The 27,192-nt window shown below is 47.8% G+C and overlaps 1 protein-coding gene across 2 annotated transcripts in view; it reads right to left on the minus strand.

The window, feature by feature from the left end:
- The window catches only part of LOC119399533 (nose resistant to fluoxetine protein 6-like), a 90,376-nt gene that overhangs the window by 36,009 nt on the left and 27,175 nt on the right, over positions 1–27,192 (minus strand). The window contains exons 2-9 of one of the 2 annotated variants that reach the window (XM_037666352.2): positions 12,606–12,805; positions 12,415–12,520; positions 7,181–7,268; positions 3,963–4,054; positions 2,628–2,798; positions 2,247–2,340; positions 1,552–1,638; positions 88–253 (exon numbers count right to left, since the gene is read on the minus strand). In XM_037666352.2, coding sequence (XP_037522280.1) covers positions 88–253; positions 1,552–1,638; positions 2,247–2,340; positions 2,628–2,798; positions 3,963–4,054; positions 7,181–7,268; positions 12,415–12,520; positions 12,606–12,805 — 1,004 coding nt within the window. Of the gene's footprint in view, positions 1–87; positions 254–1,551; positions 1,639–2,246; positions 2,341–2,627; positions 2,799–3,962; positions 4,055–7,180; positions 7,269–12,414; positions 12,536–12,605; positions 12,806–27,192 lie in introns of both variants that reach the window. The other variant, XM_037666345.2, reaches the window with a different exon arrangement.

Genomic DNA, 27,192 nt, shown 5'->3' on the forward strand with positions numbered 1-27,192 from the left:
CGCTATAACCTGAAGCGCCGTGTTGGAATTTGCGGCTTAGATGCCGATCGTATACGGCTGTTTTGCACAGAAATGGGCGCTACTCACAGAGTCGAGGCTGTACTCCCAGTTGTTGACGAGGGCCGGTATCTTCCACCAGCGGGCTTCGCAGTTTCCGCGTAGCAGGGCGTAGTTGTCACGCCAGATGGGTCCCGACGACACCAGGCCCAGAAGCGAGAACACCAGCAGCAGGCAGAAGCACGGTATGATGACCCTGTCTCGCCCCCGGATGCATGAAGGACGAGGGCGGACAGAGCCCAACCAGAGAGCGAACGGCGTCATTTTAAGCGCAACCGCTACGCATGTCGCCGTGCCTTTGTGCGGTGGCAGCGGGACCAGGGTGATTCACGCATGAATCGTGCAAACTCACTCACTCACTCACTCACTCACTCACTCACTCACTCACTCACTCACTCACTCACTCACTCACTCACTCACTCACTCACTCACTCACTCACTCACTCACTCACTCACTCACTCACTCACTCACTCATTCACTCACTCACTCACTTATTCACTTATTCACTCACTCACTCATTCACTCACTCACTCACTTACTCACTCACATTCACTCACTCATTCATTCACTCACTCACTCACTCACTTACTCACTCACATTCACTCACTCACTCACTCACTCACTCACTCACTCACTCACTCACTCACTCACTCACTCACTCACTCACTCACTCACTCACACTCACTCACTCGCTCACGCACACTCACTCACTCACATTCACTCACTCACTCACTTACTCACTCGCTCACGCTCACTCACTCACTCACTCACTCACTCACTCACTCACTCACTCACTCACTCACTCACTCACTCACTCACTCACTCACTCACTCACTCACTCACTCACTCACTCACTCACTCACTCACTCACTCACTCACTCACTCACTCACTCACTCACTCACTCACTCACTCACTCACTCACTCACTCACTCACTCACTCACTCAACGTGGTTTCATAGTCACATCTTCGGCCATCGTTATCATTAGCGCAGCACCGTGCAAGTGCAACCACCATGTGATAAGAGGTATAATAGCCAATCGCAAGTACATTTGGGTTCATGACATTAGTATTAACTCGTCTCTCAAACCGTTCTGTATAATGGACGTCGCGAATAAGTCGATACAATGGCGAAACACCATCATATCCAGGTGAGAAAATTTGCGGTTCAGTTTCCTTGATAATGATCTCTACTTTTAATTACCGTAAAAGAAAACCAGGTTCTGTGATACAATTTTCACCATTCAGTAAATAATCTTAACGATGGCTTAACATCCAGCTCTACATTCTAGAATGGGCAAGCTGGCTGACACAAGTTTCCTTGAAAAAGTACATATCTGTCGTCCCGCCCTTCAGCTGAGCGAAGCTCGAGCTATTGACGTTCATTGAAGCGAAAACGTCGTACACAAGTCACGGTGGCTGCACTGTGCGCGTTTGTTCCACGGAGCCCCGCCTTGGAAGACGCGTAACAAGGTGGCTGCTTTGCCGACTCACCGCACGTATCTCCTGATCAACAGGATTGGAAGCCACTTGCTAAGGTTTCGGCGCTGCTTGAAAACGCTGTAGCCAAACAGGAATCCGCTGAAATAGAGGTCATTTTTTGGAACAGCTGCTAAAGCATTAACATCGAAAAATGCCTGCTTGAGTAGTTTGAGTAGCAGTTAGTTATTGAGACCGAAGGTTTTCGTCCAATTTATGAGCTTGACTGTGCAGGACAGCGCAATATAATGGAGGCGACACAGTTGCTATCAGCATCCATTCAAGTGCGAACCGCACAGAATTGAATGGAAAATTTGTACGTTTCAATACTGACCTGCAGTTGTAACAATACACGCACGCAGATTTGGGAGCGTTCAATTAAAAAGATTGGCTGCGATTCAATTGATTACACGTAAAATGCGTTCTGATAATCCTTCTTCCTTTCACATTTGTATCTATGCCGATAACACGTGTGCCTACTTGATGGTGAAACTATACGCAAGAATGCGGAACTTTTTTTTCTGAGCCAGTTTCAGACCCACACAGAGGCCAGATAATTTCATATCTCCATTCATAACAATCATAGAAAATTTTAACGCTGCTTTGATTCGCTTTAGGGGCAAGCGTTACAGTTTCTGCATTTATTGTCGTATATGTGCTAAAAGGGAAAAACGCTTGGCTTATACAGTCGGTGTTTCAGTGGCACATACCTTAGGCAGAAGAAAGTGTCGGCAGCTGGGTAGGCGTTGGCGATGAACATGAACGGCGTGTGCTTGACAAAATCAAACATGTTGAAGATTCTTCCTGCAAGAGGTCGCCAAGACCCACGGGTTTACTGCACGGGCCCGAAATTTACCGGCGCCGACAGAAGTCGGAAATTGAAAGTGTGGTTCCAAGCTCAAGTGGAACATCGGTAAAGCGAGTTGGCTCATGGTCAAACTTTTGGGAAAGCAGCGCCAAAGAACGAACGGACAGAGACAGTCTGTCGTGTTTGTATGTGTCTCTGTGCGTACGTTCTTCAGCGCTGCTTTCCCAAAAGTCCAAGCTCAAGATAGGTGCGATAGAGGTCGTATAATTCGCTATACACTCACTGCGGTTCGGAATGGGCGTCAGCGCGTAGCAGTAGCCCAGGATGATCCACAGCATAGTGAGAAAGCGCACGCCGTGCAGCGCTCGCAGCCGCGACCCGTCGTCGGAGACGTCGAACAACCGCAGCGTGTTGCTGTACGCGGACCAGGATGTAAGAGCGCCCAGTACCGCATCTGAAACGCACGGTGAAACACAAGCTGTGATCGTTGCCCCCATGTGGCGTTCGGCGCGCTCCTAACTGCTACAACTTCGGACTTCGTTTGAACACTTACGACGCAGCAAAAAAAAAAAAAAAAAAAAGACAGAAGCGAAGTTCGGGGTGCCGTCGGGGGGAGGGGAAGATGTACGAGATTCCGAAGAAGTATATAGTCGTCATTGGTCCGCAACGCTCAAATTTTAGCGAAGGCCTCATAGTGGGGGACTTTTAGCGTTGAATCTTTCAGCGTTGAATGAGGACAGCGTGTACGAAGAAGTAACAATCAAGATCACGACAGAAGCACAGAATTTGAAAAATTTGCCATTGAAAAGCAGTGTGCGAAGAAGGATGTCTCAAGTTGGTTTAGCCATGCACTGAGAAGAAGCGAGGACAACATTGACGAGAGCAACTCGGGAAATATTATTTTGCTGTGCCCTGTGCTCTTCCATCGTTTCAAACTTTTCTTGTGCTTTTAGTTGTGTATGTCATGACAAGAGGTGTATCCGGCGCCAGTGAAGGCACCATCATCTTTTATAAACAATATCAATAAAAAAATGGCGATGAGGATTGATTCTGATAGCCAGAATAAGGCGGAAGAACAGACTTAAGGAGGTGAAGAAGGACGAGGTGAAGTCGATACAGTGTATCAGACGATGGTCATCAAGAGAATGCCCTTGAAACATAGGACTAGGCTGGCAGAAGAAAATTATTTGAAGTTGAAGGAGTAAACGTATAGCATAATATAGATGTATAGTTATACAGAAAACACGTGTCTTAACGAATATTTGCGTCCGGACACGAAGCAAAAGCCCCGTAAATTTTCTGCACTTTTTATTAATGAATGATGCGAGGATGAAACGCTGTAATTGAGAAGAGCTTATCTCTAACGAGTATGTGTTTCCGCGTAGTAAATGTTCCCGCGATTGAGATAAGTGATGTGCCTCTGCGCATATCTTACACTGGCGTTGCACTGGAGCACCACTGTTTCACGTAAAAACAAAACAAAACAAAAACACTTGAAAAGAGTCTTGAGTGGCGCCAGTTTAGCACTCGTGGTCATCATGCCCAGAAAACGAAGGAAAGCCAGGCATAAAGCGGCAAGTGTCTAGTAAAACACATAATGTAACAAGCGTATACGCACGGGGCTTGCGGTCCTTCTCTTGACGGCTCCTGAGGAAAACGTCCACCAGTGTCCCCAGGCCCACCATGCTCAGCACCACGCACAAGCAGATCCTGTACGAGTCAAGAATGCGTGATTCCGTGGCCAAAGCGTACGTTTAAGTTTTAATTTCGCGCAATATACCCACGAAATTTAGGCTGGTGTCGGGGTAAACGATTAAGAATATTTTCGTTTTCACGGAGTGCCAAGATGAGCTGCAGGCTTTTGAGTGATGCGCATGAACCTGAGCAGTAGTTCAAAATGACATGAGTGCTGTGTTTTCAGCGGGGAACATAAACGAGCGCACTCTCGCGCATAGGCCTCTGTGCGCGCGTTTGTGCCCCAGTGTAAAGACCCCCCCCCCCCTTTTCTTCTTCTTCACAACGCGCGTTGAGCATGGGAGGCCAGGCGACGTTCGACGTAGCCAGGCGCCAGCACGGAGGCTATAGGTCTGCAAGCCGAGACATGACGATCATGCATGCATCGGCCGATAATTCTCTCTCTTGGAAAATAATTTTCCCTGGAGGGTTTATTACACGGCGATCGCTTTCACCCTTCGTTCTCGAGAAGCTTTTGGAGCTGATTATTTTTAAATAAGGATGTGAATATCTAATTTTTGTTCGGTGTCATCTCATAGCTGTCCGATTACCTGGGCCGCCGGGACAACGTTCCGTATAGTGTAGAAGCGCCCCGCGAAAAAGTTCATTATCGACATACTTAAGCCGTCAGTAGGGCCGCACGTATGAGAGAGCTTGTACCCGAACATTCGTTGCCGCTTAAGCACATCAACGCCGGTCGCGCATTTCGTTGTCGGGCTGTTGCGGCTGACAGAGCACGTGTGATGATCTGCGGTCACATATGTCTCGCAGCTTGGAGGGTGCTGCGATTCTTATGGCGTAGTGCAGACAGTGCAACATGCGAGGCGCCCAGGCGAGAGCTGCAGCGAAGTGAAATGAACCAGTCATGGCGGTATGATTTCCTAATGGCGCCAGCTCAGATAAAGACCGTCTCGAAGCAGCGGCCAAACGCACTTAGATGTACAGCCTTTCTATACCCAGTGGACGACTCCGTTCTTAGGTCTCATCTCCATTTCATTTCAAAGGTAAGCGTTTGCTTCACGAAAGTATTTTTCATTGCCTGCATTTTATAATACGTTTCCTCTTCTTTTGCTTTTAAAGTGAAATTGAGCGGAATTGATAATCACATTCAATAAGCCACACTTGCGTGCTAATTTCTTTGTTGCCATGTTGCCATCGATTACTCGTAAAAGACAAATAACGGTAAAAAAAGTGCTTGAGCTTGTTGGTGTGACTTCATGACGGAAAGCAGCAAAAACAGGGGCGTAGCCAGTGTTTTAAAAATTCTGAGGTTTTACGTGTCACAAACCATAATATGATTAGGAGGCACGTCGTCGCGCATGGGGGACTCTGGATTAATCCGGATCACTCGGGGATTTTTTGACGTGCGCCTGTATCTGACTGCACGGGTGTTTTTGAGAGAGAGAGAGAGAAAACTTTTATTTGTGAAGGCCTCAAGGATTATCCTCGTTGGGTGGAGCCCTTAGTTCAGGGCCCCATTGGCTCGCGCCACACAACGTGCCCGCTGGATCAGCCGACGCTGCTCCTGCGGCTCTGAGCTGGTCAGCGCAGTCTCCCAAGAGGATTGTGAGGGTGAAGGAATAGGGCGGCAGCCCGGTGGTTGTGGACATTCCCAGGTGCAGTGATACACCGTGGGCTTCGCTCCACAATAGGGACAGTATGAGGGATATTGTGTGGGGTGGAAGAGATGAAGGATGTAAAGGCAGGGGAATGAATTAGTCTGAAGCTGCCGCCAGGCAACAGCGTCTTCTCGGTTGAGTGATTTGTGTGGTGGTGGGAAGTACATGCGGCTTTGTCGGTAGTGTTGTAGCGTTTCAGTGTAGTTGAGTGGTGCTGTTGGTGCATCGTCTGGGTTGGACAGCTCTTCCGATGGCGCCCGGTTTGTGAGCTCTCGAGCTACCGCATTAGCGCGTTCATTGCCATGGAGAGAGGCGTGTCCAGGTGTCCAGACGATACGCACCCTGTGTAACAAAGTGGGGTGTATTGATGTCAGGATACGGTGTGTGTAGGGTGTGACCATTCCTTTCGCTATGTTCCGACAGGCAGTTTGTGAATCGGTAACCACGGTAATTGGTTCGTCCGGTGCTGGTAATTGTGAAGCGTGTAGAATAGCCAGGGCGATAGCAGCCTCCTCTGCCGTGCCGCTGTCCAGGGTTTTAAGTGTAGCCGACACCGTTACAGAATCGGTGTTGTCCACTACGACCAGACACATGGCCCGTTTTTGTGGATATCGGGCCACATCAGTGTAAAGGACTGGTGCGTTAGATGTGCCGTCACCTACGATTCGCATTAGAGCTTTTACTCTTGCTCGTCTCCGGCCTTTATGTCGATCAGGGTGAATTTCGCCCCAGTCGGTGTGCGGCCGCCGTGGCCGGGAACCGAACACGCGTCCTCGTGCTTAGCAGCGGAATGCCGCATCCACTCCACTGCGGCCGTCAGCCAGGAATTTATTTGAGAAAAAAAAAAGATAGGGTGGGGTGGGTGGAGGCCGGGGGTCCACAGCCCCGCGTGTGTTTGTGCATATGCAATATATGCATACGAGGCAGAAGGTCAAGAGAAGACGGAGGCTTGAAGAAATTACAAATCCTTGAGCAGGTGGTGTCGCTGGAGCCAACGTCTCGACAAAGGGTCAGTTGATGCTTGGAAGAACACAGACTCCTTGTCGGAGCGTTGGCTCCACCCCCTGTTCAAGGATTTGTCATCTCATGTATAATATATGTGCTATATGCAGTACGTGTCAAAAAGTTTGGGGAGGTGGGTCGGATACTCCCTCCTCCCCTTTGGCTACGCCAGTGAGAGAGAGAGAAAGAAAAAAACGGGACAAAGCATAAAAGACAGGACAGGCGTTGTCTACATATGCATGCTGACAGGGTAGGCATGTTCTTTTTTTTATGTTTTACGCTTTTTTGGTCATAAAAATAAAGGGACTAAAAAAGAAGAACCGATTGATTTTTGGATGTAGATTACAAATACGCATTGTACTGACAGGCGTCACGCCAGGACGATCCAATGCACCTGTAGTATGCTGAAAAGCCAACTTCAGGAACAACCTTCGCCAATGTGGTGAATATACAGCAACAGGTTTGCCGTGCGTATACTTACAGTGACGCTTGCTGCACATTATCCAGTTGGATGTCCCTCTGCACGTCGCAAAGAGGCACTGACGCGTTCACGCCGTAGTTCTTGAAAGCTGCATCGTAGAAGAAAAGGAAGAGATTAAAGAGACATACTGATTAGAGGTGTGCACGGGCTCCGGGTAACCCGAAAGCCCGAGCCCGACCCGGCCCGCGGGCCGGGCTCGGGCGGGCTGACGTATTTTCACCTCGGGCCCGGGCCGGGCTCGGGCTACTTGGAGTTTTATCGGGCCGGGCTCGGGCCCGGCGCAAAGCCCGACTCAAGCCAGAAATATAGAGAATGAGCGGGAATTGTTTTCCAGCACGCATACAGCGCCTTTTCCGCGACTGCCGTTTGCCGCTTTTCCTTTCCATTCGCTACTTTAAACAAAAGGGGAGCAGGTAAAGCACTGCCTCTGTTGCACTCCGACGAACAGAGAAGTAACACCACCTGAGCTAGTGACGGCGCCACCCGACTGTTCGCGTTAGATTTAAGGCCAAATCCGATATGAGTGAAAATGCACGCGACAGCGACGAGCGACCCGATGTAGATCGCCATCGTGCAAGCTGACGCTTGCATGGGCATACCCCATACTCGTGACGGCTTTGGCGAGCGAACTCCATTGTTGCTGGCATGAGGCCGTCTACTTGTATAGCAAAAGTGCCGCGCTGTCGCAGGTATGCAATGCAAATAAAATATTTGTTGCATGTTGGTACGTAAAACGTTTACCGTTGTCTCGCAGCACTTTTTATATGCACGTGGATAATTATTACGTCATTTGTTGGTGTACAGCTGATGTGCTTAGTACGTCGCTGATGTGCATCCGGTTCGGGTGTTTTGTGACTTCCGGGTGATGAGCGATGGTTTCCAAATGTGAAAAAACCGAGCGATCGCGCGATTTCGACCACGCGATACATCGCGCGAACGGCCCGTTTCGTCGCTCGTCACTGTCGCGTGCATTTTGGCGCATATGGGGTTTGGCCTTTACTCGTAACTACTCTACGCGAACTCTAGCAGCACGCAAGAAGAGTGGATGTGACTCGCCGGCTGTCTCGCGTTCCGTTTTTCCTCTGCCAGCCAAGTCCGGTAAAAAGGACAATAAAAAAATTGCCTTCATTCTGTGAAAAAATCGCTCGATATAGAAATGCATTACCTGCTCGTTCAAATGTCGTGCAAAAAGCCGGGCCGGGCCGGGCTGGGCCCGGGATTGTGTTTTCGTACGTCGGGCCGGGCCGGGCGGGCTCGCAGCCCTTTGCCGTCGGGCTCGGGCGGGCCTTCGACAAAGTCAGCGGGCCCGGGCCGGGCTCGGGCTCGGAAATACGGCCCGTGCACAGCTCTAATACTGATAGGCTGTAAAAGCTCACCTTCAGGGCAAGCTTACATATACGCACAGTATAAATGGCATTTGCGAACGCTAGATAGTGCGTGCAGTGGAGGCGCGATGAACCGCTAACGAAACAAGCTTACTAGCCCGTTGAGGAAACTATGCAAAGGCACGATAATGCCCAGGCCCTCTGTGAAAACTGAAAGACGAAAAAAAAAACAAAAAAAGACACATGCTGTATTTCTGACTATTATCAAGAAGTTCAAGTTGTTCGATATCTGGATCGTGTCATTTTCATACGATGAGTTCAAATCAAACCAAAGTAATTTATTTCAGGTCATTTCCTGCGGAGACAGTGACTAAAGGCTGAAACAGCCTGACGAGGCCCCTGCCCCCGTTCAGTTCATACAGCGTTGACAATACATACACAAAAAAGTGCACTTGTATCAGAATTCGGGTTTCGCTCGATATACAGCCGAAAAAAAAATGATATCTATTACATGTGGTAACGATATCAGATACATTACATATGCACATAATTAACAGAGAGCACACATTATACATGCATTTTACATAAACAAATCGTTCACACGGATCACTCACTCATTCACACGGGATTAATGTGCTAGGTAAGCTAAACAGACCTTTGTATCGTGTAACAGATATGTAGAAACTATTTCGGACACTTCAAGTGATCAGCGATGGTCGAACAAACAATGTCACTGTAGCGAAGGTTTGGACAAGAGGACCCGTCTGTCTTAATCAGAGCCCTGAGAAAGACATTGTCGAAACATTGGCTCCATCGACATCACCTGTTTCATCACTTTAGATTTAACTTGAGCCTCCATATCCCTGTGAACTTACGCTTTGTTTGTATTTCAGACACTTGTATGGGTAAATTATCTGCTAGCTCCGCGTGTACGATATAACGCGAGTTCGTTTCGCAGAAATTCTGGTGTAGGCGTCGTCAGTTCTGAGCGAAAAAAATTAACGTCGTCCGTGAGCGAAAATTTGAGATAGATGCAAATAATCAAATAATAAGAAAACTCAAGTTCCTATGGGAATCGAAGCCAGGTCTTACGCGTGGCAAGCAGGTGTTCTAACACAGAGCCACGCCATTGCTTGGAACTACTCCCGAAAAACCCCTATACGAATGTCAAACCATGGAGGAGTCTCCTTTACGCGTGTAATGTTGCGTGGAAGAAACAGAATAGCGCCAGGCGTTAAGACATATGAATTGCACAACGAGCGAGGTGTTTATAGGCCCACCCACTACAGTCGCTCATACATATTAAATCATCATCAGCAGCAAAAGCATCAGCAAAGTGAGCAGCTGCGTAGGTTCGCGTGTTGCCTCACGGACGCGTAGCGGGTACTTCGCTGATTCGCAAAAGGAAGAATTATGTCGTAGCGGGCACTTCGCAAGTGTACTTGCAGTAGGCATTGTAGGATAGTTTGAAACGGCCAACGTTACGCGCGCAGACGTTTCTTTTCTTGCGACACGGTTGAGGCCTCCACCGAGAAGCGAAGCGAGGCTTGCGAGAAGGCGATGCGAACGGGGCCCGATTACGCTATATCGCGTTGTGCTCTTGAGGCGAAGCTCAATTGTCCTCCAACCTTTGTGCGGGAGATTCGCAGCAGTTTGGCCTATTCGTGCTGACTAAATTCGCAGATTTCGCCGCACGGATATTTTGGTTACTTGTGTAAAATCATGGAGTTGGAAAGTAAGATTGAATTTCTATTCTTAATTCCTAAAAGTGCTGTGCTGCTTTGGCGCTGTAAAATAGGGCAGGGGTAATATGAGGTCTACTGACAATTGAAGCTGTTACTTCTTCGGTCTTTCTGGGAGGCCTAGCAATTCTACACAAGTGTGCTGTCAAATTGGTACAAAAAGAAATTAAAAGAAGATATGGAAAAAAATTCGCTGAGATACGCTAAGGCTGCTTTATTATTTACGGTCCTACTGTGATTCGACTGCCGAATAAGACTGTGTCTCAGCCAGCTTTATTGATCACAAAATAGACTTCGCAAAACATTAATAATCTACGTCGTATTTCCATGAAACAGGCAATTCAAACCGTCTAAGGGAGTTATTGCTGCCTGCTGGATAAGACGAAGCTGTTGGAAAATCACCGACAAAAGTTGGAATTAAATTAACGTTCGTTAGACTTCCCAGCCTCGTACATCGCCACCTCACCAATTACGCAGCGCGTGCAACCTGAAGGATGCGCACGTGATTCTAGGACAAGGTAGATGCATCATAAGCGATCGACCGAAGCCGGCGAAATCAACAACGCAGCGCTGTCATTACTAAGAGAACCGGCAAGGACTGGGATTTTGTGGGAGGGAAGCCCCCTTCAATCACCACAACATTTCCGCCGCCAGGCGCGACCTCCGCACAGCCGGTGCGCGGCAAAATTGGATTCATAAGGCGACCGCGCAGATCCAAGGCCACGCATTTCGCGCATGCGGAAACATCGGCGCTTCCGGCGACCGCGCAGCGGCCCGCGCGAAACGAAGCACGTGCGCCGCGACGACTTCGCGGAAGGCGGTCTCGGCGAAAACCACTGAAGACGTTACTACACATAGCAGCCTCTTGCTCTCGCTTTTCTTTGTTTTTTTATTTGTAAGCTCGCCGATCTTTTCTTTTTGGGCGACAACATATTGCATATATATGTCAAACATGGTGAGGCCGAACATGCGTCAGCAAAAGCCTAACACCAACGGTCGCAGGTCACGCCGTACGTGTTTATAAGGCCCCTGCCAATTTCGTCCACGGTGCGCCGATAAAAGGTGGCATCAAAACAGCGAGCACATAATCTAAGTGCTCCTAAAACACATTTTAGCGCTCTTCGCTCGCGTTTACAACTGTGTATTTATTGTACACTCTACGTTGTTTGCAACTCGGGTCCATTAATGGAGATCTTGTAAGATTTTTACATTTTGCGCCCGCTCGCCTCATTCGTGTGTCTGTCTTCAAACGTGCACCTGGGGGAGGCAACTTTGCTGAGTCCCCCTTCTTTCCTCTCATACCTCATGCGCTTTTGAAGCGGTGCACTTTTCTGTCAACAAAGAAGCGGTCTCGCCGCCGTACCCCGATAGATTGCCGACATGCTTCTTTGTCATTCGTTCCCGCTAGCACTTCCTCATATTGCATTTTTTTATATCACAGCATTTCGAAGGTGACTTCACTTGGTGTTTTCGTCATTGTTGTCGCACATAGCTTATATTCCTTTCGATTCCTAAAAGTGGTTTACATGGCAAGGCGCCAAAATATCCATTAGTTTACTATTGCGCTCTTATATGCGGTCTTTAAGTTCACGCATACTATACAAAGGCTTCACACGAATTGAAGTAAGTGGTGTTTACAAGAGGTGCGCGAGAGGCGTGTTAGATCTGTATATACACACAGCGTTCATGCCGTCACCTGTCTTGTGCCCGTTGTGTTAACGCTACTATTCTTACAAACAGTTCTGCTAGACTTAAAGAATAATAGGAATAATGTGAATATTGGCCCACACCTTTGTGCATGCTTAAAGGCAGAAAAGCAGGGACGGGGTAAACACTTGTACCTACATGTTCCTCTTTGTGGTACACTGCGCTTCTAGTAATAAAAGATACAGGCATACCTGTTTCAGAAATGCTGAGAGTCACGTACCGCAATCCTTCGCGCCCTATTATGTCTAAGCTTCCTGATGTATAGTTTCTCCTCCCCCTATCCTGTCTTTTTCTCTCTAATTGAGAGGACGTCTTCTGAGAAGTCAACGCCCTTCTTTTATCACTTTCATCTTCCGACAGATGCAAAGATAGGTTAATAAAGTGCGCGTTTGGTTACTAAAGCATAGAGCAGCGATACGCGGACACCGTGTATCGGGCCATCGTTCTATGGTGAACTCACCAGATTTGATGAGCACGTCGATGTCGTTCCTGGAGCACGCTGACGGCACGCAGATTCCTAGCCGAAATCCCGGAAACCAGATGGACTTCATGATACGGCTCAGGTTCTGCGTGCGAGCGAGCTGTGAGGGATCGAGGCGGCCGACGTCACCGTAAGCGGCGGCGCGGACACGCACGTAGAGCGGTTCTTACCCTCCGGCTGTTCCTGAGGAAGCTGATGGGCCGGCTGGTGTCGATGTTGGGCTTGAGGAACAGCGAGCAGTACTGGCCGCGGAACGACTCGTCACCCCACGAATCCTGGGCGCGCACCTCGAGACACTGGTCGAACGAACCGAAGTCCGTGATGGTGCCCTCGAAGATACCCGCCGGCGGTCGACCCATTGCGTCCACCACTGGACACATGCGAAAGAAAAAAAAAGAGGAAATCATTGCCGTAGCCTACAAGTGAACTTTTGTTTATTTTCTACTGTACCACTGCCGTGCGCACCCCGCTTTTCACGCGGATAATTCGCCAAGGAACGCACCCTGTCAACATTTAGCATGCATTGCTGACACTGTGCGCTGAGTGACGAGTTGTTATATGCCCTTGTCACACACAGGTAGCACGTCATACCCTGATGAGGCAATCGGTTGAGAGGGTAATCGAAAGAGTGGTTCTTGAATTGCGGTTGAAATGCTTTTCTGTAAAACATCTAGCTGAATTCCTTCTTTCTTCGTTTTCTAGACTACAACCAGACTTATATACTATCTCGCTATGGTAACTTTCTTGGTTAGAGACGTGACAAACACACACGAGCGCACTTTCCGCGCACACACACGTGCACAATTCCGCCCACCTGTTCAGGAGCTTAATGCCATAGTCGGTAAACCACCACTGCAGTTGTCATTCTCTTTGCGAGCATACAGGTGTGGCTGTGATCGACGGCCGACTTGTTAAATGCGAAGCATTTCTTAGCGAACCTCAGGCACTTTTGCAGTTTCTATCTATCTATCTATCTATCTATCTATCTATCTATCTATCTATCTATCTATCTATCTATCTATCTATCTATCTATCTATCTATCTATCTATCTATCTATCTATCTATCTATCTATCTATCTATCTATCTATCTATCTATCTATCTATCTATCTATCTATCTATGCACATACCCGCATACCAGAGTTCATGTTATGCGGGTATGTGCCACAGGTGATAACAGAGTCTCAATCAACGCAGTAACCGCAAACATACACATTGACACGGATGGAACGTGATAATAATAGTAATTGTTTGGGTTTTACGTCCCAAAACCACGATATGATTATGAGAGACGCCGTAGTGAAGGGCTCCGGAAATTTTTACCATATGGTATTCTTTCACGTGCACTGACATCGCACAGTACACGGGCCTCTAGAATTTCGCCTCCATCGAAATGCGAGCGCCGCGGCAGGGATCGAACCCGCGACCTTCGGGTCAGCAGCCGAGCACCGTAACCACTACAACCCAGCGGCCGACGCAAGGAAAGTTAGCGAGCTGACGACAGAGCATCCCTGGAAGACGCTGGGCTACCATCCACTCGTCTACGTGGTCCGCAACGTCGACCACGTGGATCAAGCAAAAACCGGTGTCAATGCTTCCTACAATAACTCTGCCGAGAGGACCATGTCCTTCATGATTACCGGTGACTTCAGCATTGATTTATCAAAATCCAACAAAGCCTAGTTCTTAGACGACATGAAAGACGGCTTGGATGTGGGCAGGGCATCACAAGACCTCGGTGCCACGTCCAGGACAGGAGGCATCATATATCATTTCTTCGTAAAAGCACATCCGCGGTTTCCACCAGCTCTACTATACTATACCGTTCGTAGCTGCGATCACGAACGGATCCGCGAACAAGTCCTGTCCAGCTGCTGGTGTTCACTGATCACGGTGATGATGACCTTATTCAAGAACTGCTAAGAACCACTTCCACACATGCACACGGGTTCGTGAAACGTGCATGTGTTCTCCGTCATGACGGATAAGTATAAGCATAACAATACGCAGCTCTAACAACTGCAACTGTGACTGTAACGTACGTGCAGTGCGCCTGCGCGTGCCACTCGACTGTGTAAAATTTTCTGAATAAAGCTTAGTTGCGAGTAGCGCCTGTCCTGTGCATCTGTGTTCCTTCATTGTCCTATTCGAATTCGCGCAATTCAATATTGAAGAATATAAGCACTACATATCAGCTTACTGCGTCTGGTGTTGGTAACACCTATGTTGCTGTTGGAATCGTTAAGCAACTGCAAACAACTGGTTATATAACACATGTGCGACTCTTCAATGTGCACATGTGCACATGTGCGACTCTTCATGTGTGTGCGTATACCATTTGCACATTTCTCTAGCGTCATTCCGTAACGTTTCGCGCAATGTGAAAAATTGCGACACGGTCACCTTCCTACTCATGCTTCGCATAACATCGATTCCCACGGTACGTGGGATCTGTCGAATTTTGTTCTGTGAGAGTATAATCAAAATACTCGAGAATGACAAGTTCGACCAAAGCAGTAAGTATTTTCCTCAAAGAATAAAGTAAACAATGATACTTTCGTGCTTGTTGAAAAACGCTGCAGTCGATGTCTGACAGCATGTCAAAGAAGCGCTTCGAAAGAACTGACAAAGATGTGAAACACCTCGTTCCTCAGTGGCCGCGACAGGACACTGCGAGGCGAAAACTAAAAGCTGCTTTAAATGGGCCCCTGGAACACCTTCGCAAGTAACCATCGAACGGCTTCATTAAAGGAGTTTATTGCTTCACGAATCGACTGTCAAAGTTTTTTTAGAATCCATGAAATATGAGCGTAATTTCAGGGAGTTGTCGCACGATGCTTGAGCTTAGACGACAAAGCACACAGAAACCACGAGGAGGCAGTATCGAACCGCAGGGCGCGCTGGGAGGAGGCTCTGCTCAGCTCCGCATTAGAAGAACAACTGTGGGCCATCCAGCGAGCCGAGGAAGCCGCCCACGTCCAAGGGCTCGCGGCCGCGATGCCTAGGCCGGGGCTGAGGCCCACCCCGAATCAACTTCGCTGGACTTTATAAATGAAGTTCTTTCATCATCATCATCATCATCATCATCATCATTTAAGCGCGTTCTCTCTCCATTACTACCAGCGAGCGCGCTGATAACTACGCAGAGGAGGTTAACAAGGGGGCAAGAATATGAGCCCGTTCGTCAGCGTACGTCATGACCTTGAGCACTTTCTCTTTTTAAATGCGAAGCATTTCTTAGCGAACTTCTGCGACTTTGAGCGTATCTATCTATCTAGCCGCCTACGACTTTGTGCTCTCCTGGTCACTTGGTTAATCGAATGTACACCAAAATTGGTATGGCGTAACATGACTGCATGACGAACATAAATGACAAGTCATAACATGAAAATCATGACACGCATGTCATGTACAGCATGATTTACATGCCACGCTCATGGTGCGCTGGCGGCCGTTTCGCTAGCTTGATATACACCAAAATTGGTATCTTGCGACGTCACTGTGTGACGAACATAAATGACACGAGTTAACATGAAAATCATGACACGCATGTCATGTGCAGCATGACTTACGTGCCACGCTCATGGAGCGCTGGCGGCCGTTTCGCTAGCTTTATATACACCAAAATTGGTATCTTGCGACGTGACTGCGTGACGAACATAAATAACACGAGTTAACATGAAAATCATGACACGCATGTCATGTAGAGCATGACTTACGTTCCACGCTCATGGTGCGCTGGCAGCCACTTCGCTAGCTTGATATACACCGAAGTTGCTATTGCACGACGTTACTGTGTGACGAACACAAATAATAGGAGTTAACATGAAAACCATGACACGCATTTTCCTCAATGACATACAAGACGATGTATGCAGCTCTTTACTGGCTGCTTCGCATTACATCGATTCCCACAATGCGTAGGATCTGCCGGTTTTTTTTTCTTCGAAAGTGTGGCTTATTACTATCAATGTGATCGCGAGCGAGCGCGTGAGCACGTGACGGCATACCGCGGTGACTGCCATAACTGTACAGCTCACGATGCTCAAATCAGCCAATGGCCGTAGACTTTGGGTTTATGGCACGGTCATTTGGGTTTATTGCATTATTTGTCGAAAGAAGAAGGAGCGATTTCAAGTTGACTTTGAAAATTAATTGTAAATTCCAGGCCAGGTGGTGCGTTATAATGTTTGGCTCACGTGTTCTCAGGAGCCTTGACTACCGATCGGCAGCGTTTTCTGACTATGCTGTAGAAGTGTTGCAGGGCGCCTTTAATGTTATTAGACCATTGACCAGTCACTCGGAAAAAAATGCTTCGCCCATGGCCAGCAATTCAGCTGCAAAAAAATTTGCAGTGGCTTAGCTCGGCTATGCCAGGATATACGTAGCGTTAGCAAAGGTTCAGCTGATTATTCTTAGCTTTCCAGATCGTCTATGATTATTAGCCTTCTTCTGTTCATTCTTCGTACGCTGAACCGCTAATTGCCAGGCAACTACTTCGGGATCCGATGAGATAAGCTTCTCGGCTCTTCTGCGCCGTCGAGCAGCATTTGCGCTCTCCTTCTCCATGGCGTTACCCACCTGCAAACGCCAGTCAGAGGCGCTATCAAGCGGCCCCAGCGCAGTGTCAGACGGCGACTGCACAGCGAAGGCGAATAGCTGCGCGCGCGCCGGCGCCACTATGTGTATGGCTACGACGTCACTCCTCTCTAATGCGGCGCAGACCAGCAGCGGCGAGCCGCGCGCGGCGGTGGCGGGGTCTGCGCGCGCGTCGGCGCCAGCCTGTTTGCCGCACCTACGACGCCACTGCTCCCGAACGCCTAGACCAGCAGCGGCGAGCCGCGCGCGGCGGTGTCGGAGAGCGCGTGAGATGCCAGCTCCGGTGACCCAGCTGTGTGACATCACTGATCCTCGCGCATGCGCAGCACGGCTCATGATTCTCCACGCGAAATCGGCTCCGACTAGGCAAGTGTAGCTAACGCTACAAAACAGCACTTATGCCGTTCGACAACAGCGGCATAGAGGCGAGATGACAAGAGCTGGGCTTTTGCAACATTTTAACCTTCGTGGAAAATACAAAAATATTACGCACGTGCCCATTAGGGGCTAAGACCACTGTTACACTTTTCTTATTACCACATACATTGTGTACGTCTCTATGACTTCTCTAAATGCCCAAGTCACATTTTTGTTGTTGTTGTGCAGATATGTGTACTAAGTCAGCTGTCTTATCTGCAAGAATCTCAACTTCATGTGCGTGCTTTTTTTATTGTGCACGTTTACTTATACAGAAATGTCACACACACACACACACACACACACACACACACACACACACACACACACACACACACACACACACACACACACACACACACACACACACACACACACACACACACGTCGGATAGTTCTTGGTAGAGCACTGCATGGGCTCGGGCCTACCCGAAAACCCGAGCCCGGCCCGGCCCGTGGGCCGGGCCGGGCCGGGTAATGTAGCTTTCACGGCGGGCCCGGGCCGGGCTCGGGCCTGAAGCTCCGGGCTTAGGGCCGGGCCCGGGTTTGAGGTGGCGGGCTCGGGACGGGCCGAGCTTGGACTTTGCTCCGTTCTTAAACGGTCCCTAAAGTGAAACATTGAATCGGTTTAGACCGATAGAGAATCCGAACGTCATTAATTTCACCATCAATAAAGGAGACAATCAAGGACAAAGTTCCATTTTGAAATTTCGCGCTTAAATCTCCGCACGTGACGTCATGGATTTTAAAGTGTATTCGTCGTATTTTGGGGACCTTGGCTCAACGAAATTTACAGAAACTTGGTATATCAATTCTGTTAAGGCCCATCAGAGGTCAATGTACTTCATTTTTACCCACTATAAGCTACGTAGGGCCCAGTAGATGCCGTCAGAATCTATGACGTCGCGGCGTTTGGTGCGTAAATTTGAAGTTGGTGTCGTTACTTGCATTTTCCTGCAAGTTTTCTCTCTTACCAAGAGTCTTGTCGCGGCGAGCGTGGTGCTTTTGGATTGGTAAAAGAGTAATTTACTGACAATAGAAAAATCATTTTGTTCATACATATAAGCCCCACATTTTATCTCGAAAAAACGCTTTTTCTATGTGGGGTAAGCTCTTTGGAGAAGTTTTATGAGCGATAAGTACTGAACTGATTGTTCTTCTTGCATATGAGCTACTTGATTTATCTGAAACGGGCGAGCTAAAAGTAAATAGACCAGCCACTTATATGTAACATCTCGCTATTCCGTGCTTTATTTGCTTTCGTTATTATTTTATTTCCCAAATGTTATTCTGTAATCGCAGTAATAAATGTAATATAATAAAACTATACTTATGAGATGTCATCGCAAGAGCGATCACAGAGCTACAAAGCGGGGAAACGTTGTTGAAAGTTAGAACCCTCCTCTAAAATGAAAGGACTGCACGGAGTCTCTCTCCGTGCACATAGAATCCCTCTGCACATAGAATCCCTCTAAAGACACGTTCTTTTTCTGTGACTCTGTGACGGCTCCCAGTGGTCATGTGGCGAGAGATGGACATGCACAACCTGCTTTTTGTGGCCACATTGTTCATGTCTGAGCTTTCATCTTGTTCCGCCATATCAGGGGTCTCCAACTCACCTCAGCTAACGGGCCGCATTCACAAAAATTTACTCCCGCAAGGGCTAGGGCAATGACGAAGGTAGGAGCGTGGGAGGGGGAACAGGTTTTAAAACTACCGTCATTTCGCAGCAGACCTTTCCCATATCTCATATACGGGATCATTTCTGAAGGGGATTTGGCGGCAGGAGTCCCACAACATATCGATACCCATCGTTGCAAAATAGTGCGGAACGGGGCATCTTGGAGCGTGCCAGACTCTATCGGGGAAGAGGAAACCGAGGGACATCGAGGGCACGTGCACGTGGTCGACGCAGCAGTTCGCCTTTAGTATTGCCATTGAACGGACGTCTCTCTTTCACGTCTGGGGAACCAGTCATTTCGTATCACCCATAATGACTAAAATCTGGACGCCGATTCTGAAATATAGCTCTTGTTTCACGGTTATGTATCAACACACGATGACCGCAGGTGGCGCCTCACGAAAAATATCCTTTCGATCTGTGAAGCCTGTGTATCTCAAGAACATACTTATAAAGAAAAAAAATGGGAACAAGGCAGTCATGTGCGGGCGGCGGGCGGCGAGCCGCTAGCGAGAGGTCCGCGAGCCGCGTGCTTGAGGCCCTATATAGTGCGCTATATAGTGCGAGAGCTACGAGATACTGCCGCAACAGCGTTGGAATGTGCAGCAACAGAATAGGTCCATTAAACAAGGCGTGGGGTCAAGTATATTCGCTTGACAAAATATCTGGCTTGAAAAAGGACAATGACAGATTTCGTGCCGGATGATGTCCCTTTACCTCGAACCATATGCATCTAATGAGTTAGCTTCGAGAAGCTTAGTCGCGCCTTTATTACCAAACTCGAACAAACCCCGAAAATACACCGAAATCGCTTCGTCCACTTCCTGCCGGTCCTAACCGCGTAGTCCAATGGCCACCTACCGGTACAACATCGCTGGGAAGGCATAAGCCATTATAATATGAAAAAAAAAAAAAACCGAGCACGGTGCAAACCGTGCATAACATGCACTGCTGAAAATTGCAAGGTGAAGCCCTCAAAGAGGAGGTTTACGGACGACATTGAAGAGTGGCACGACGTTCGGGAACGAGAGAAGTGAAGGGATGAGCTACAAGCCATATTCATTCTACAGCGCTCCACAAAGACATCCTGGATTTGCTACAGTTGTGGAAGTTAAGAACAAGGACTGCCGACGCCTTCCCAATTGGCAAGGCAGATGTGGTGCGCCCGTGCGGCCAGCGCCAGCAGTGCAAGAAGCTTTAGCGCGGCAGGATATGTGATGCAACATGGCATGACGTGCTTAAAGCAGGAATATCTTGATACTTTGATTTTTCGCACAATAATATGTGAAGAAGTAAACTATAAAGTATGCCATAAGAAACTTATAGACTGTATATGCTAGCAGTGGTGTGGTGTATGAAACTAATGCTATGAGAAAGCTTTTTTTTCTTTCTTTCGGCTGCTTATACGCATACACGTGGTGCACGCGGTTCTATACCTTTACCTAGATTAGTGTATTTCCAACAATGGTCACAAATTTGGTTTTTTCCTTCTGTTTCTCTTGCTGTGGCAAGGCGCTACAATGGTGAAAACAGGTGGTACATATCGAGAAGGGTGCACGATTGGCTTTGTGGTTACAGCATGCTATAAATTTCAATAGGCTATAGTGCAATAAAAACAAAGTGAAGTGAGCGTTTTGTTCTCTGCCAGACTAATCTAGAACACATGCTCAGGCGGTGCTCCGTGTTACGTGGCGGCGAAGTCATCACGTGGTCTAAATGGGAGGCTTCTATTACCAGCTCCGCGCTAGAACAGCTATGGGCTGTCCAACGGGCCTGCGATGCAGCAGAGAGACTCGGTCTTTCTGTTCCGATGTCGGAGCGGCCCGCAACGTGCTAGAGCGCGTTCCGATGGACCATAATAAAGTTTATCCATCCATCAATCCATCCTTTGTTGTTATTGCGCTCCCTATCGAAAGTGAACTCGTGCTGCAAATCACTTTCGTTGCTAGAATGTCTGCTACAAAACGCCCTTCATGATCCCCAGTGTATTTGCAGAACAAATGGGTACGGTATACAACTGCCGAACAAACAATCATTGTATCCAATATGTCCCCTCAACTGTTTGTACCGTGAGCCCCTTTTTACCAGAAATTACCGTATGGTAAAGTATAATTGTTAGCGAAACATACGCCAACAAAGCGTAGATATTTGCCACTTAAAACACCTTGCTGTCGATTCCATGTTCGGGCAACACCACCTAGATTACTGGGTCGGGCCTCAGTCGGGCCTGATCTGTGGTCGGGCCGGGCCGGGCCGGGTAGGCGAAATTTTTTCTCGGGTTCGGGCCGGGCCCGGGTATCATTTTGAGTCACCGGACCGGGTTCGGGCGGGTAAATTTGAACGAGTTCCGGGCCCGGGCCGGGCCCGGGCCGAGAATTACGGCCCGTGCAGTGCTCTAGTTCTTGGTCTCCCGCGGTATGCGGTTCGAGAATAGCAGCCTAGAGGCGAAATGGCAAGAGCTGGGCATTTTATTCATGCCTGTTGTAAGCCATGGAAAGGAGCATTGGCCTGCATTGCTGTCAGACTCTACATGTACGTATGAGTTAAGAATGTGGTGTGTGCTTCCTGGAAAGAAAAAAATATTTGAGAAAAAATATGTTCAGCTGCTTTCAACACGAATTGTGAAAACAAGCGTGACCGGACACGACCGGCGCGTCAAGACAAGCTCAGCAAATTCATGCTCACGATGTGTCTTCACAAAAAAAGAAAAAAAAAGAAGGACCACGATGTGAAACGAGGGTGTGAAAGAGAGATTTCGCAGCACGCGTCTTTCCACGTGGCCCGACACACTCCGAAGATACGCGTGAACGTAATTACAAGGAATACGCGTCACGTCTCTCTGTCGTGTACAACCGAACGCAATCGCACCGACCGCTGTGTTGATGAAATCGCGCGTACAGAGAGCCCCGCGTGCTCTGCACAATTACAGAAAAGAAGCTGCGGCCTGTCCTTGCACCTCATTCCGTGATTCTGTTCATTGACGAAACAGTACTACAGAAATCTCGCCCTCTCTTTCTTTCTTTTTTTTTCCTTGACTCTTCGCGGTTGTGTACTCAGTGCCACGTTTTCACATCCGTAAACAAATAGCATTCCAATCGCCTTATCAAACGAGGCTGGCGCCTTGCATCACGTATATGTGGGTCGGCACGCACTGCTAATATCGATGGGCGCCGCCGATACCGGTAGTACGTGCGAGGGACTCCGACGACCTGCGGGGGAAACAGCGCACTGCGTCTCCTCACCGAATCTCCGACGGTGTTATAGCAACGAGCGCCTTTCTTACCCCGGCCGGCTGTCGTGAGCTGTTTAGTAGGAGGCATCCGTTTGCGGAATCGAACATGTCGGCGGTCAGAAGCTTGTTAGAACGAACTCGCTTATTTTGTGTATAATTTTGTACGCTGTTGAAAACCGGCGTAAATCAGGTCGGACTACAAAGAAGGGATGAGTCAAGCACTGGCACCGCCTCGTCTCATCTATGCTATGTACCAACCATAGGCCCAACCGAAGTTTTATTGAGGTTCCCTGTACGCTGGGCGCCCCGCAAAAGTTAACTAAACCGCGTGGCCGTGACTATTGTTGACGTGAGGCCTTGCGGCTATGCCTTAGTTGCCGGCGCGTGACTGCTGCTTGAGTATCGAAGACCCCCTAGACCTTCTACAATACCCGAACAGGTCAGTGTCCGGCAACTTGACCGCAATGCCTTAAAGCTCAGTCATGTTGGGGTCCCTGTATTTCATACTTTCTAATAAATAAATAAATAAATAAATAAATAAATAAATAAATAAATAAATAAATAAATAAATAAATACAATGATATTTTGCTGGATCATTGCAATGAAAATAAAATAGATTTAATTAGGATAAATATAATGATGATAGTTACTCCTTTCCTCGTAAAAGTAATAATAATTACGCGAGAAGGTACTCACGATTGAACTCTGGCCCTCTTTACTCCAAATAATAATAATAATAATAATAATAATAATAATAATAATAATAATAATAATAATAATAATAATAATAATAATAATAATAATAATTACAGCATCTCCCACTCAAGGGAACCATGAGGGGATGCGAAGCAGCACTGGGCGCGCACACCAAGTTTCCGTTACGTTCACTTGGCGTTTCCGTTAGTGTGTGAGGTTTGTATTTAGTGTTTATGTTATCATTACGTTGTGTTTGTGCGTTGCTTTCCGTTAGCGCCGAGTGAACGAGTGGCGCCGACGTTGACGTTACAACTCATCTGAACGGGAGCGAAGCGAGAATGACGGAAGCCGACCGAGCGCACGCGCTTATATACACATGAAATGGGGGAGGGAGAGGAGAGAGTGGGTTATAGGCTGTGTTTGGCTGCGGCGCGGCTACATCACGTGGGAGGAGAGGCTGCGCCGCGGCTGCAGCGTGGGGAAGGAGATGAGAGAAGGCGACCGAACGCCTGCGTAAAGGCGAAAAGTGGGAGAGAGAGTAGGCGCATGCGCAGTGGAGCGCGGACGCCACCACCGCCGCCGGACACAGCCCTGAGCAAAAGCTGCTTCGCATTTAATATGATAGTACAGATTCATGGAACTGAAATCAATCCGGGTCTCACCTCTATTTCTAGCCAATGTGGGATCTTCCTCGAACCACTTTATTCCTTCATTTTCAACTGCCATCGAGTCACAATGGCAGGTCGATAAGGGGCGGAATTGTTGTTCTACTAAATCTGTCTCACTAAAATGTCGTTTAACACTAACCAAAAATGTGATTTTTGCATGCCTAGCGGCCTTTCAAGGCATTATCGCACAAGGCAGCACCACACTCGTTTCCACTTCAACACAAATTACATTTTGCACGAACTTCATCTGATGTGATCACCACTGTGTAATGCACGCGATGGCTTACACCAGGGGTCGGCAAACTTTTCAGCCGGAGGGCCGAAGTTGCGCGTAGCCTTCACGGCGGGGGGCCGCACGGCCATTTGGGGGGAGGGGGAGGAAAGGGGGTTGCAGGCGAAGATAAAAAATTCAGCGAATTGACATTAATGATGTACAAAACTGGAATAGAAATCGCGTTTACTTTCAGCACGTACGCATGTTACAAGGTTCAAATGATAAGCATAGGTGACAAGCAAAAGAAGAAAAGAAGAAGAAGGAAACTCTTTCAATGCGACTTTTGGTGTTGAACATTCTTAGCCAACTAGCTAAGATCTAGATCGAGGTTGCTCACTGACAGACGCAGAAAGTCGTGGAGGTGTTCATCGGCTACTTATGTGGGGGGGGGGGGGGGTGGTCATGCCGGGGGCCGTGTAATACTGCCCCGCGGGCCGCAGGTTGCCGACCCTTGGCTTACACAAGTGTGGTTCTGTGGACGCCTTTCGGACACAGGATCAGTACTCAAGTCTGCCTTAAATATAAAATATACGTGACAGCTTATTCGAGCTGCAACATTTTCTTGGACCTCCGGGCAGCGGCAGCGCTGCGTTGCGCACAACGCAGGTTCTGTTGGCCTTCTACGGAGGGTACTGGTTTAAACCAGACGATCTAGATACTTGTCACCATGTAAGCTTGTGCTCTTTATATTCTTGCATGTTTTGCAAGTGTATACTACTGTGTATGAGCAGGTATCGCTTATGTTGTCCGAGGCAACATGCTAGTCGTATGACCGAACTATCTATTATTATATAAGTTGCTTCAGATACATGCAGATAGATAGATAGATAGATAGATAGATAGATAGATAGATAGATAGATAGATAGATAGATAGATAGATAGATAGATAGATAGATAGATAGATAGATAGATAGATAGATAGATAGATGTGAGAAAAATGTGGCAGATCCCACGCACTGTGGGAATCGATGTAATGCGAAGCAGCCGGCAGAGAGCTGCTACATCGCCTTGTTTGTCTTGGAGACAAGTGAAGTTAATCATGCCAAGGGATCTAGTTCACTATATATCGCATGTTTGACATGCATGCATGCATGTACAATCCGGTATGTGCCATGCTAATGAAACGTATATTCTGGAATATACAATGAATGACCTGTCATTTATGTTCATGACGCACTAGTGCCATGCCACACCAATTTTAGTATATATCCAGTTAAGAAAACGGCCGGAAGCGCACCATGACAGTGTCATGTAAATCATGTCTTACATGACATGCATGTCATGATATTCATGTTACCTCCTCTCATTTATGTTCGCCATAGAGTCTCGTCGCGCAATACAAACTTGGTGTATATCAAGCGAGTGAAATGGCCGCGAGGGCACCATGAGCGTGGCATGTAAATCATGTCGTACATGACTTGCCTGCCATGATTTTCAAGTTTCCACCTCTCATTTACGTTCATCATACAGTTGCTTCGCGCAAATACCAATTTTGATGCATATCACGCGAGCGAAACGGCGACGATCGGACAATGAGCGTGGCACGTAAATCATTTCGTACATGACTTCCATGTCATGCTTTTCAAGTTTACACCTCTCATTTACGTTCATCATACAGTCTTGTCGCGCAATACCAATTTTGGTCTATATCAAGCGAGCGAAATGGCCGCGAGGGCACCATGAGCGTGACATGTAAATCATGTCGTACATGACTTGCATGTCATGATTTTTCGCGTTACCACCTCTGATTTACGTTTATCATACAGTTTCGTCGCGCAATACCAATTTTGGTGTATACCAAGCGAGCGAAATGGCCGCGAGAGCACCATGAGCGTGGCATGTAAATCATGTCGTACGTGACTTGCATGTCATGATTTTCATGTTACCATGTGTCAGTTATGCTCGTCATACAGAAATATCTCATCATACCAGTTTTGGTATGTATCCATTCATTTAAACGGCCACGAGCACCCCGAGACCATATAATGTAAATCATGCTGTACATGACATGCTTGTCATGATTTGCAAATTATGACCTGTCACTTATGTTCGTCATACACTATTGTCACGCCATACCGATTTTGGTATATATAAAATTAACGAAACGGCCGCAAAAGCCCCGAGACCGTGGCATGTAAATCATGCTGTTCATGACATGCATATCATGTTTTTCATATCATGACCTGGCATTTATGTTCGTAATACGGTCATGTTATGTCATACCAATTTTGGTATGCATCCCATTAACGAAACGGCCAGGAGAGCTCGAAGTCGTAGGCGGCTAGATAGATAGATAGAAAGATAGATAGTAACGCTCAAGGTCGCAGAAGTTCGCTAAGAAATGTTTCGCATTTAAAATACGCAGATTAATCCCGGCCGCGGCGGCCGCCCTTTCGATGGAGGCGAAAACGCTTGAGGCCCGTGTTATTAGATTTAGGTGCACGTTAAAACGCCCGAATAGATCGAAATTTCCGGAGCCCTCCACTACGGCGTCTCTCATAATCATAAAGTGGTTTTGGGACGTTAAACCCCAACAATTACACGAAGATTAGCTAGACGCTGGGGCCGCTGGCTCCGGTTTGTTGCGTTGTCCTGACATTGCGAACAGGGACAAAATAACGGAGAGAAGAAGAAAAACTATTCTCTTACCTCGTGTCCGTCTTTGCAGGCCTTGCGTTTTCTTTTTTTTTTTTTTAAAGAAATATAAGCATTTGTGCGCACACATGAACATGCGAATGAAGTTTATCAATAGTCGCAGGGAATTAACTGTCTGCTTGAGATTTTTCAGGATGTCGTCATTGCTTATTGCTTCTGCGCCTGCGACGGTCACAGCTCAAAGATCGTTTGCGCAAAACCATAGCGCCTATCGAAGGCCATGCAAGCGCTAGATGCACCGCGTCTAGTACACGGGCCTCTAGCATGTCGCCTCCATCGAAATGATGACCGCCGCGGCCGGGATCGAACCCGCGTCTTGCGGAGAGCACCAGTCAGTGAGTGCACCATCGCAATGACCTGCCAGTTTTTATCTGACAGTTTATCGCAAACTGATAAAGAGTTGTGCGCTATCGCTCATCTTGCAAGTCAAAGGATGGATGGAATTCCTGAGTACAGTACAGTAGTACAGTACTTACAGTAATCGCCGAGTACAGTAGAAGCGAATGCAAGCGGGTAATATAGTCCGACACGAA

This window comes from Rhipicephalus sanguineus, chromosome 1, assembly GCF_013339695.2.
Source record: "Rhipicephalus sanguineus isolate Rsan-2018 chromosome 1, BIME_Rsan_1.4, whole genome shotgun sequence".
Taxonomy (NCBI): domain Eukaryota; kingdom Metazoa; phylum Arthropoda; class Arachnida; order Ixodida; family Ixodidae; genus Rhipicephalus; species Rhipicephalus sanguineus.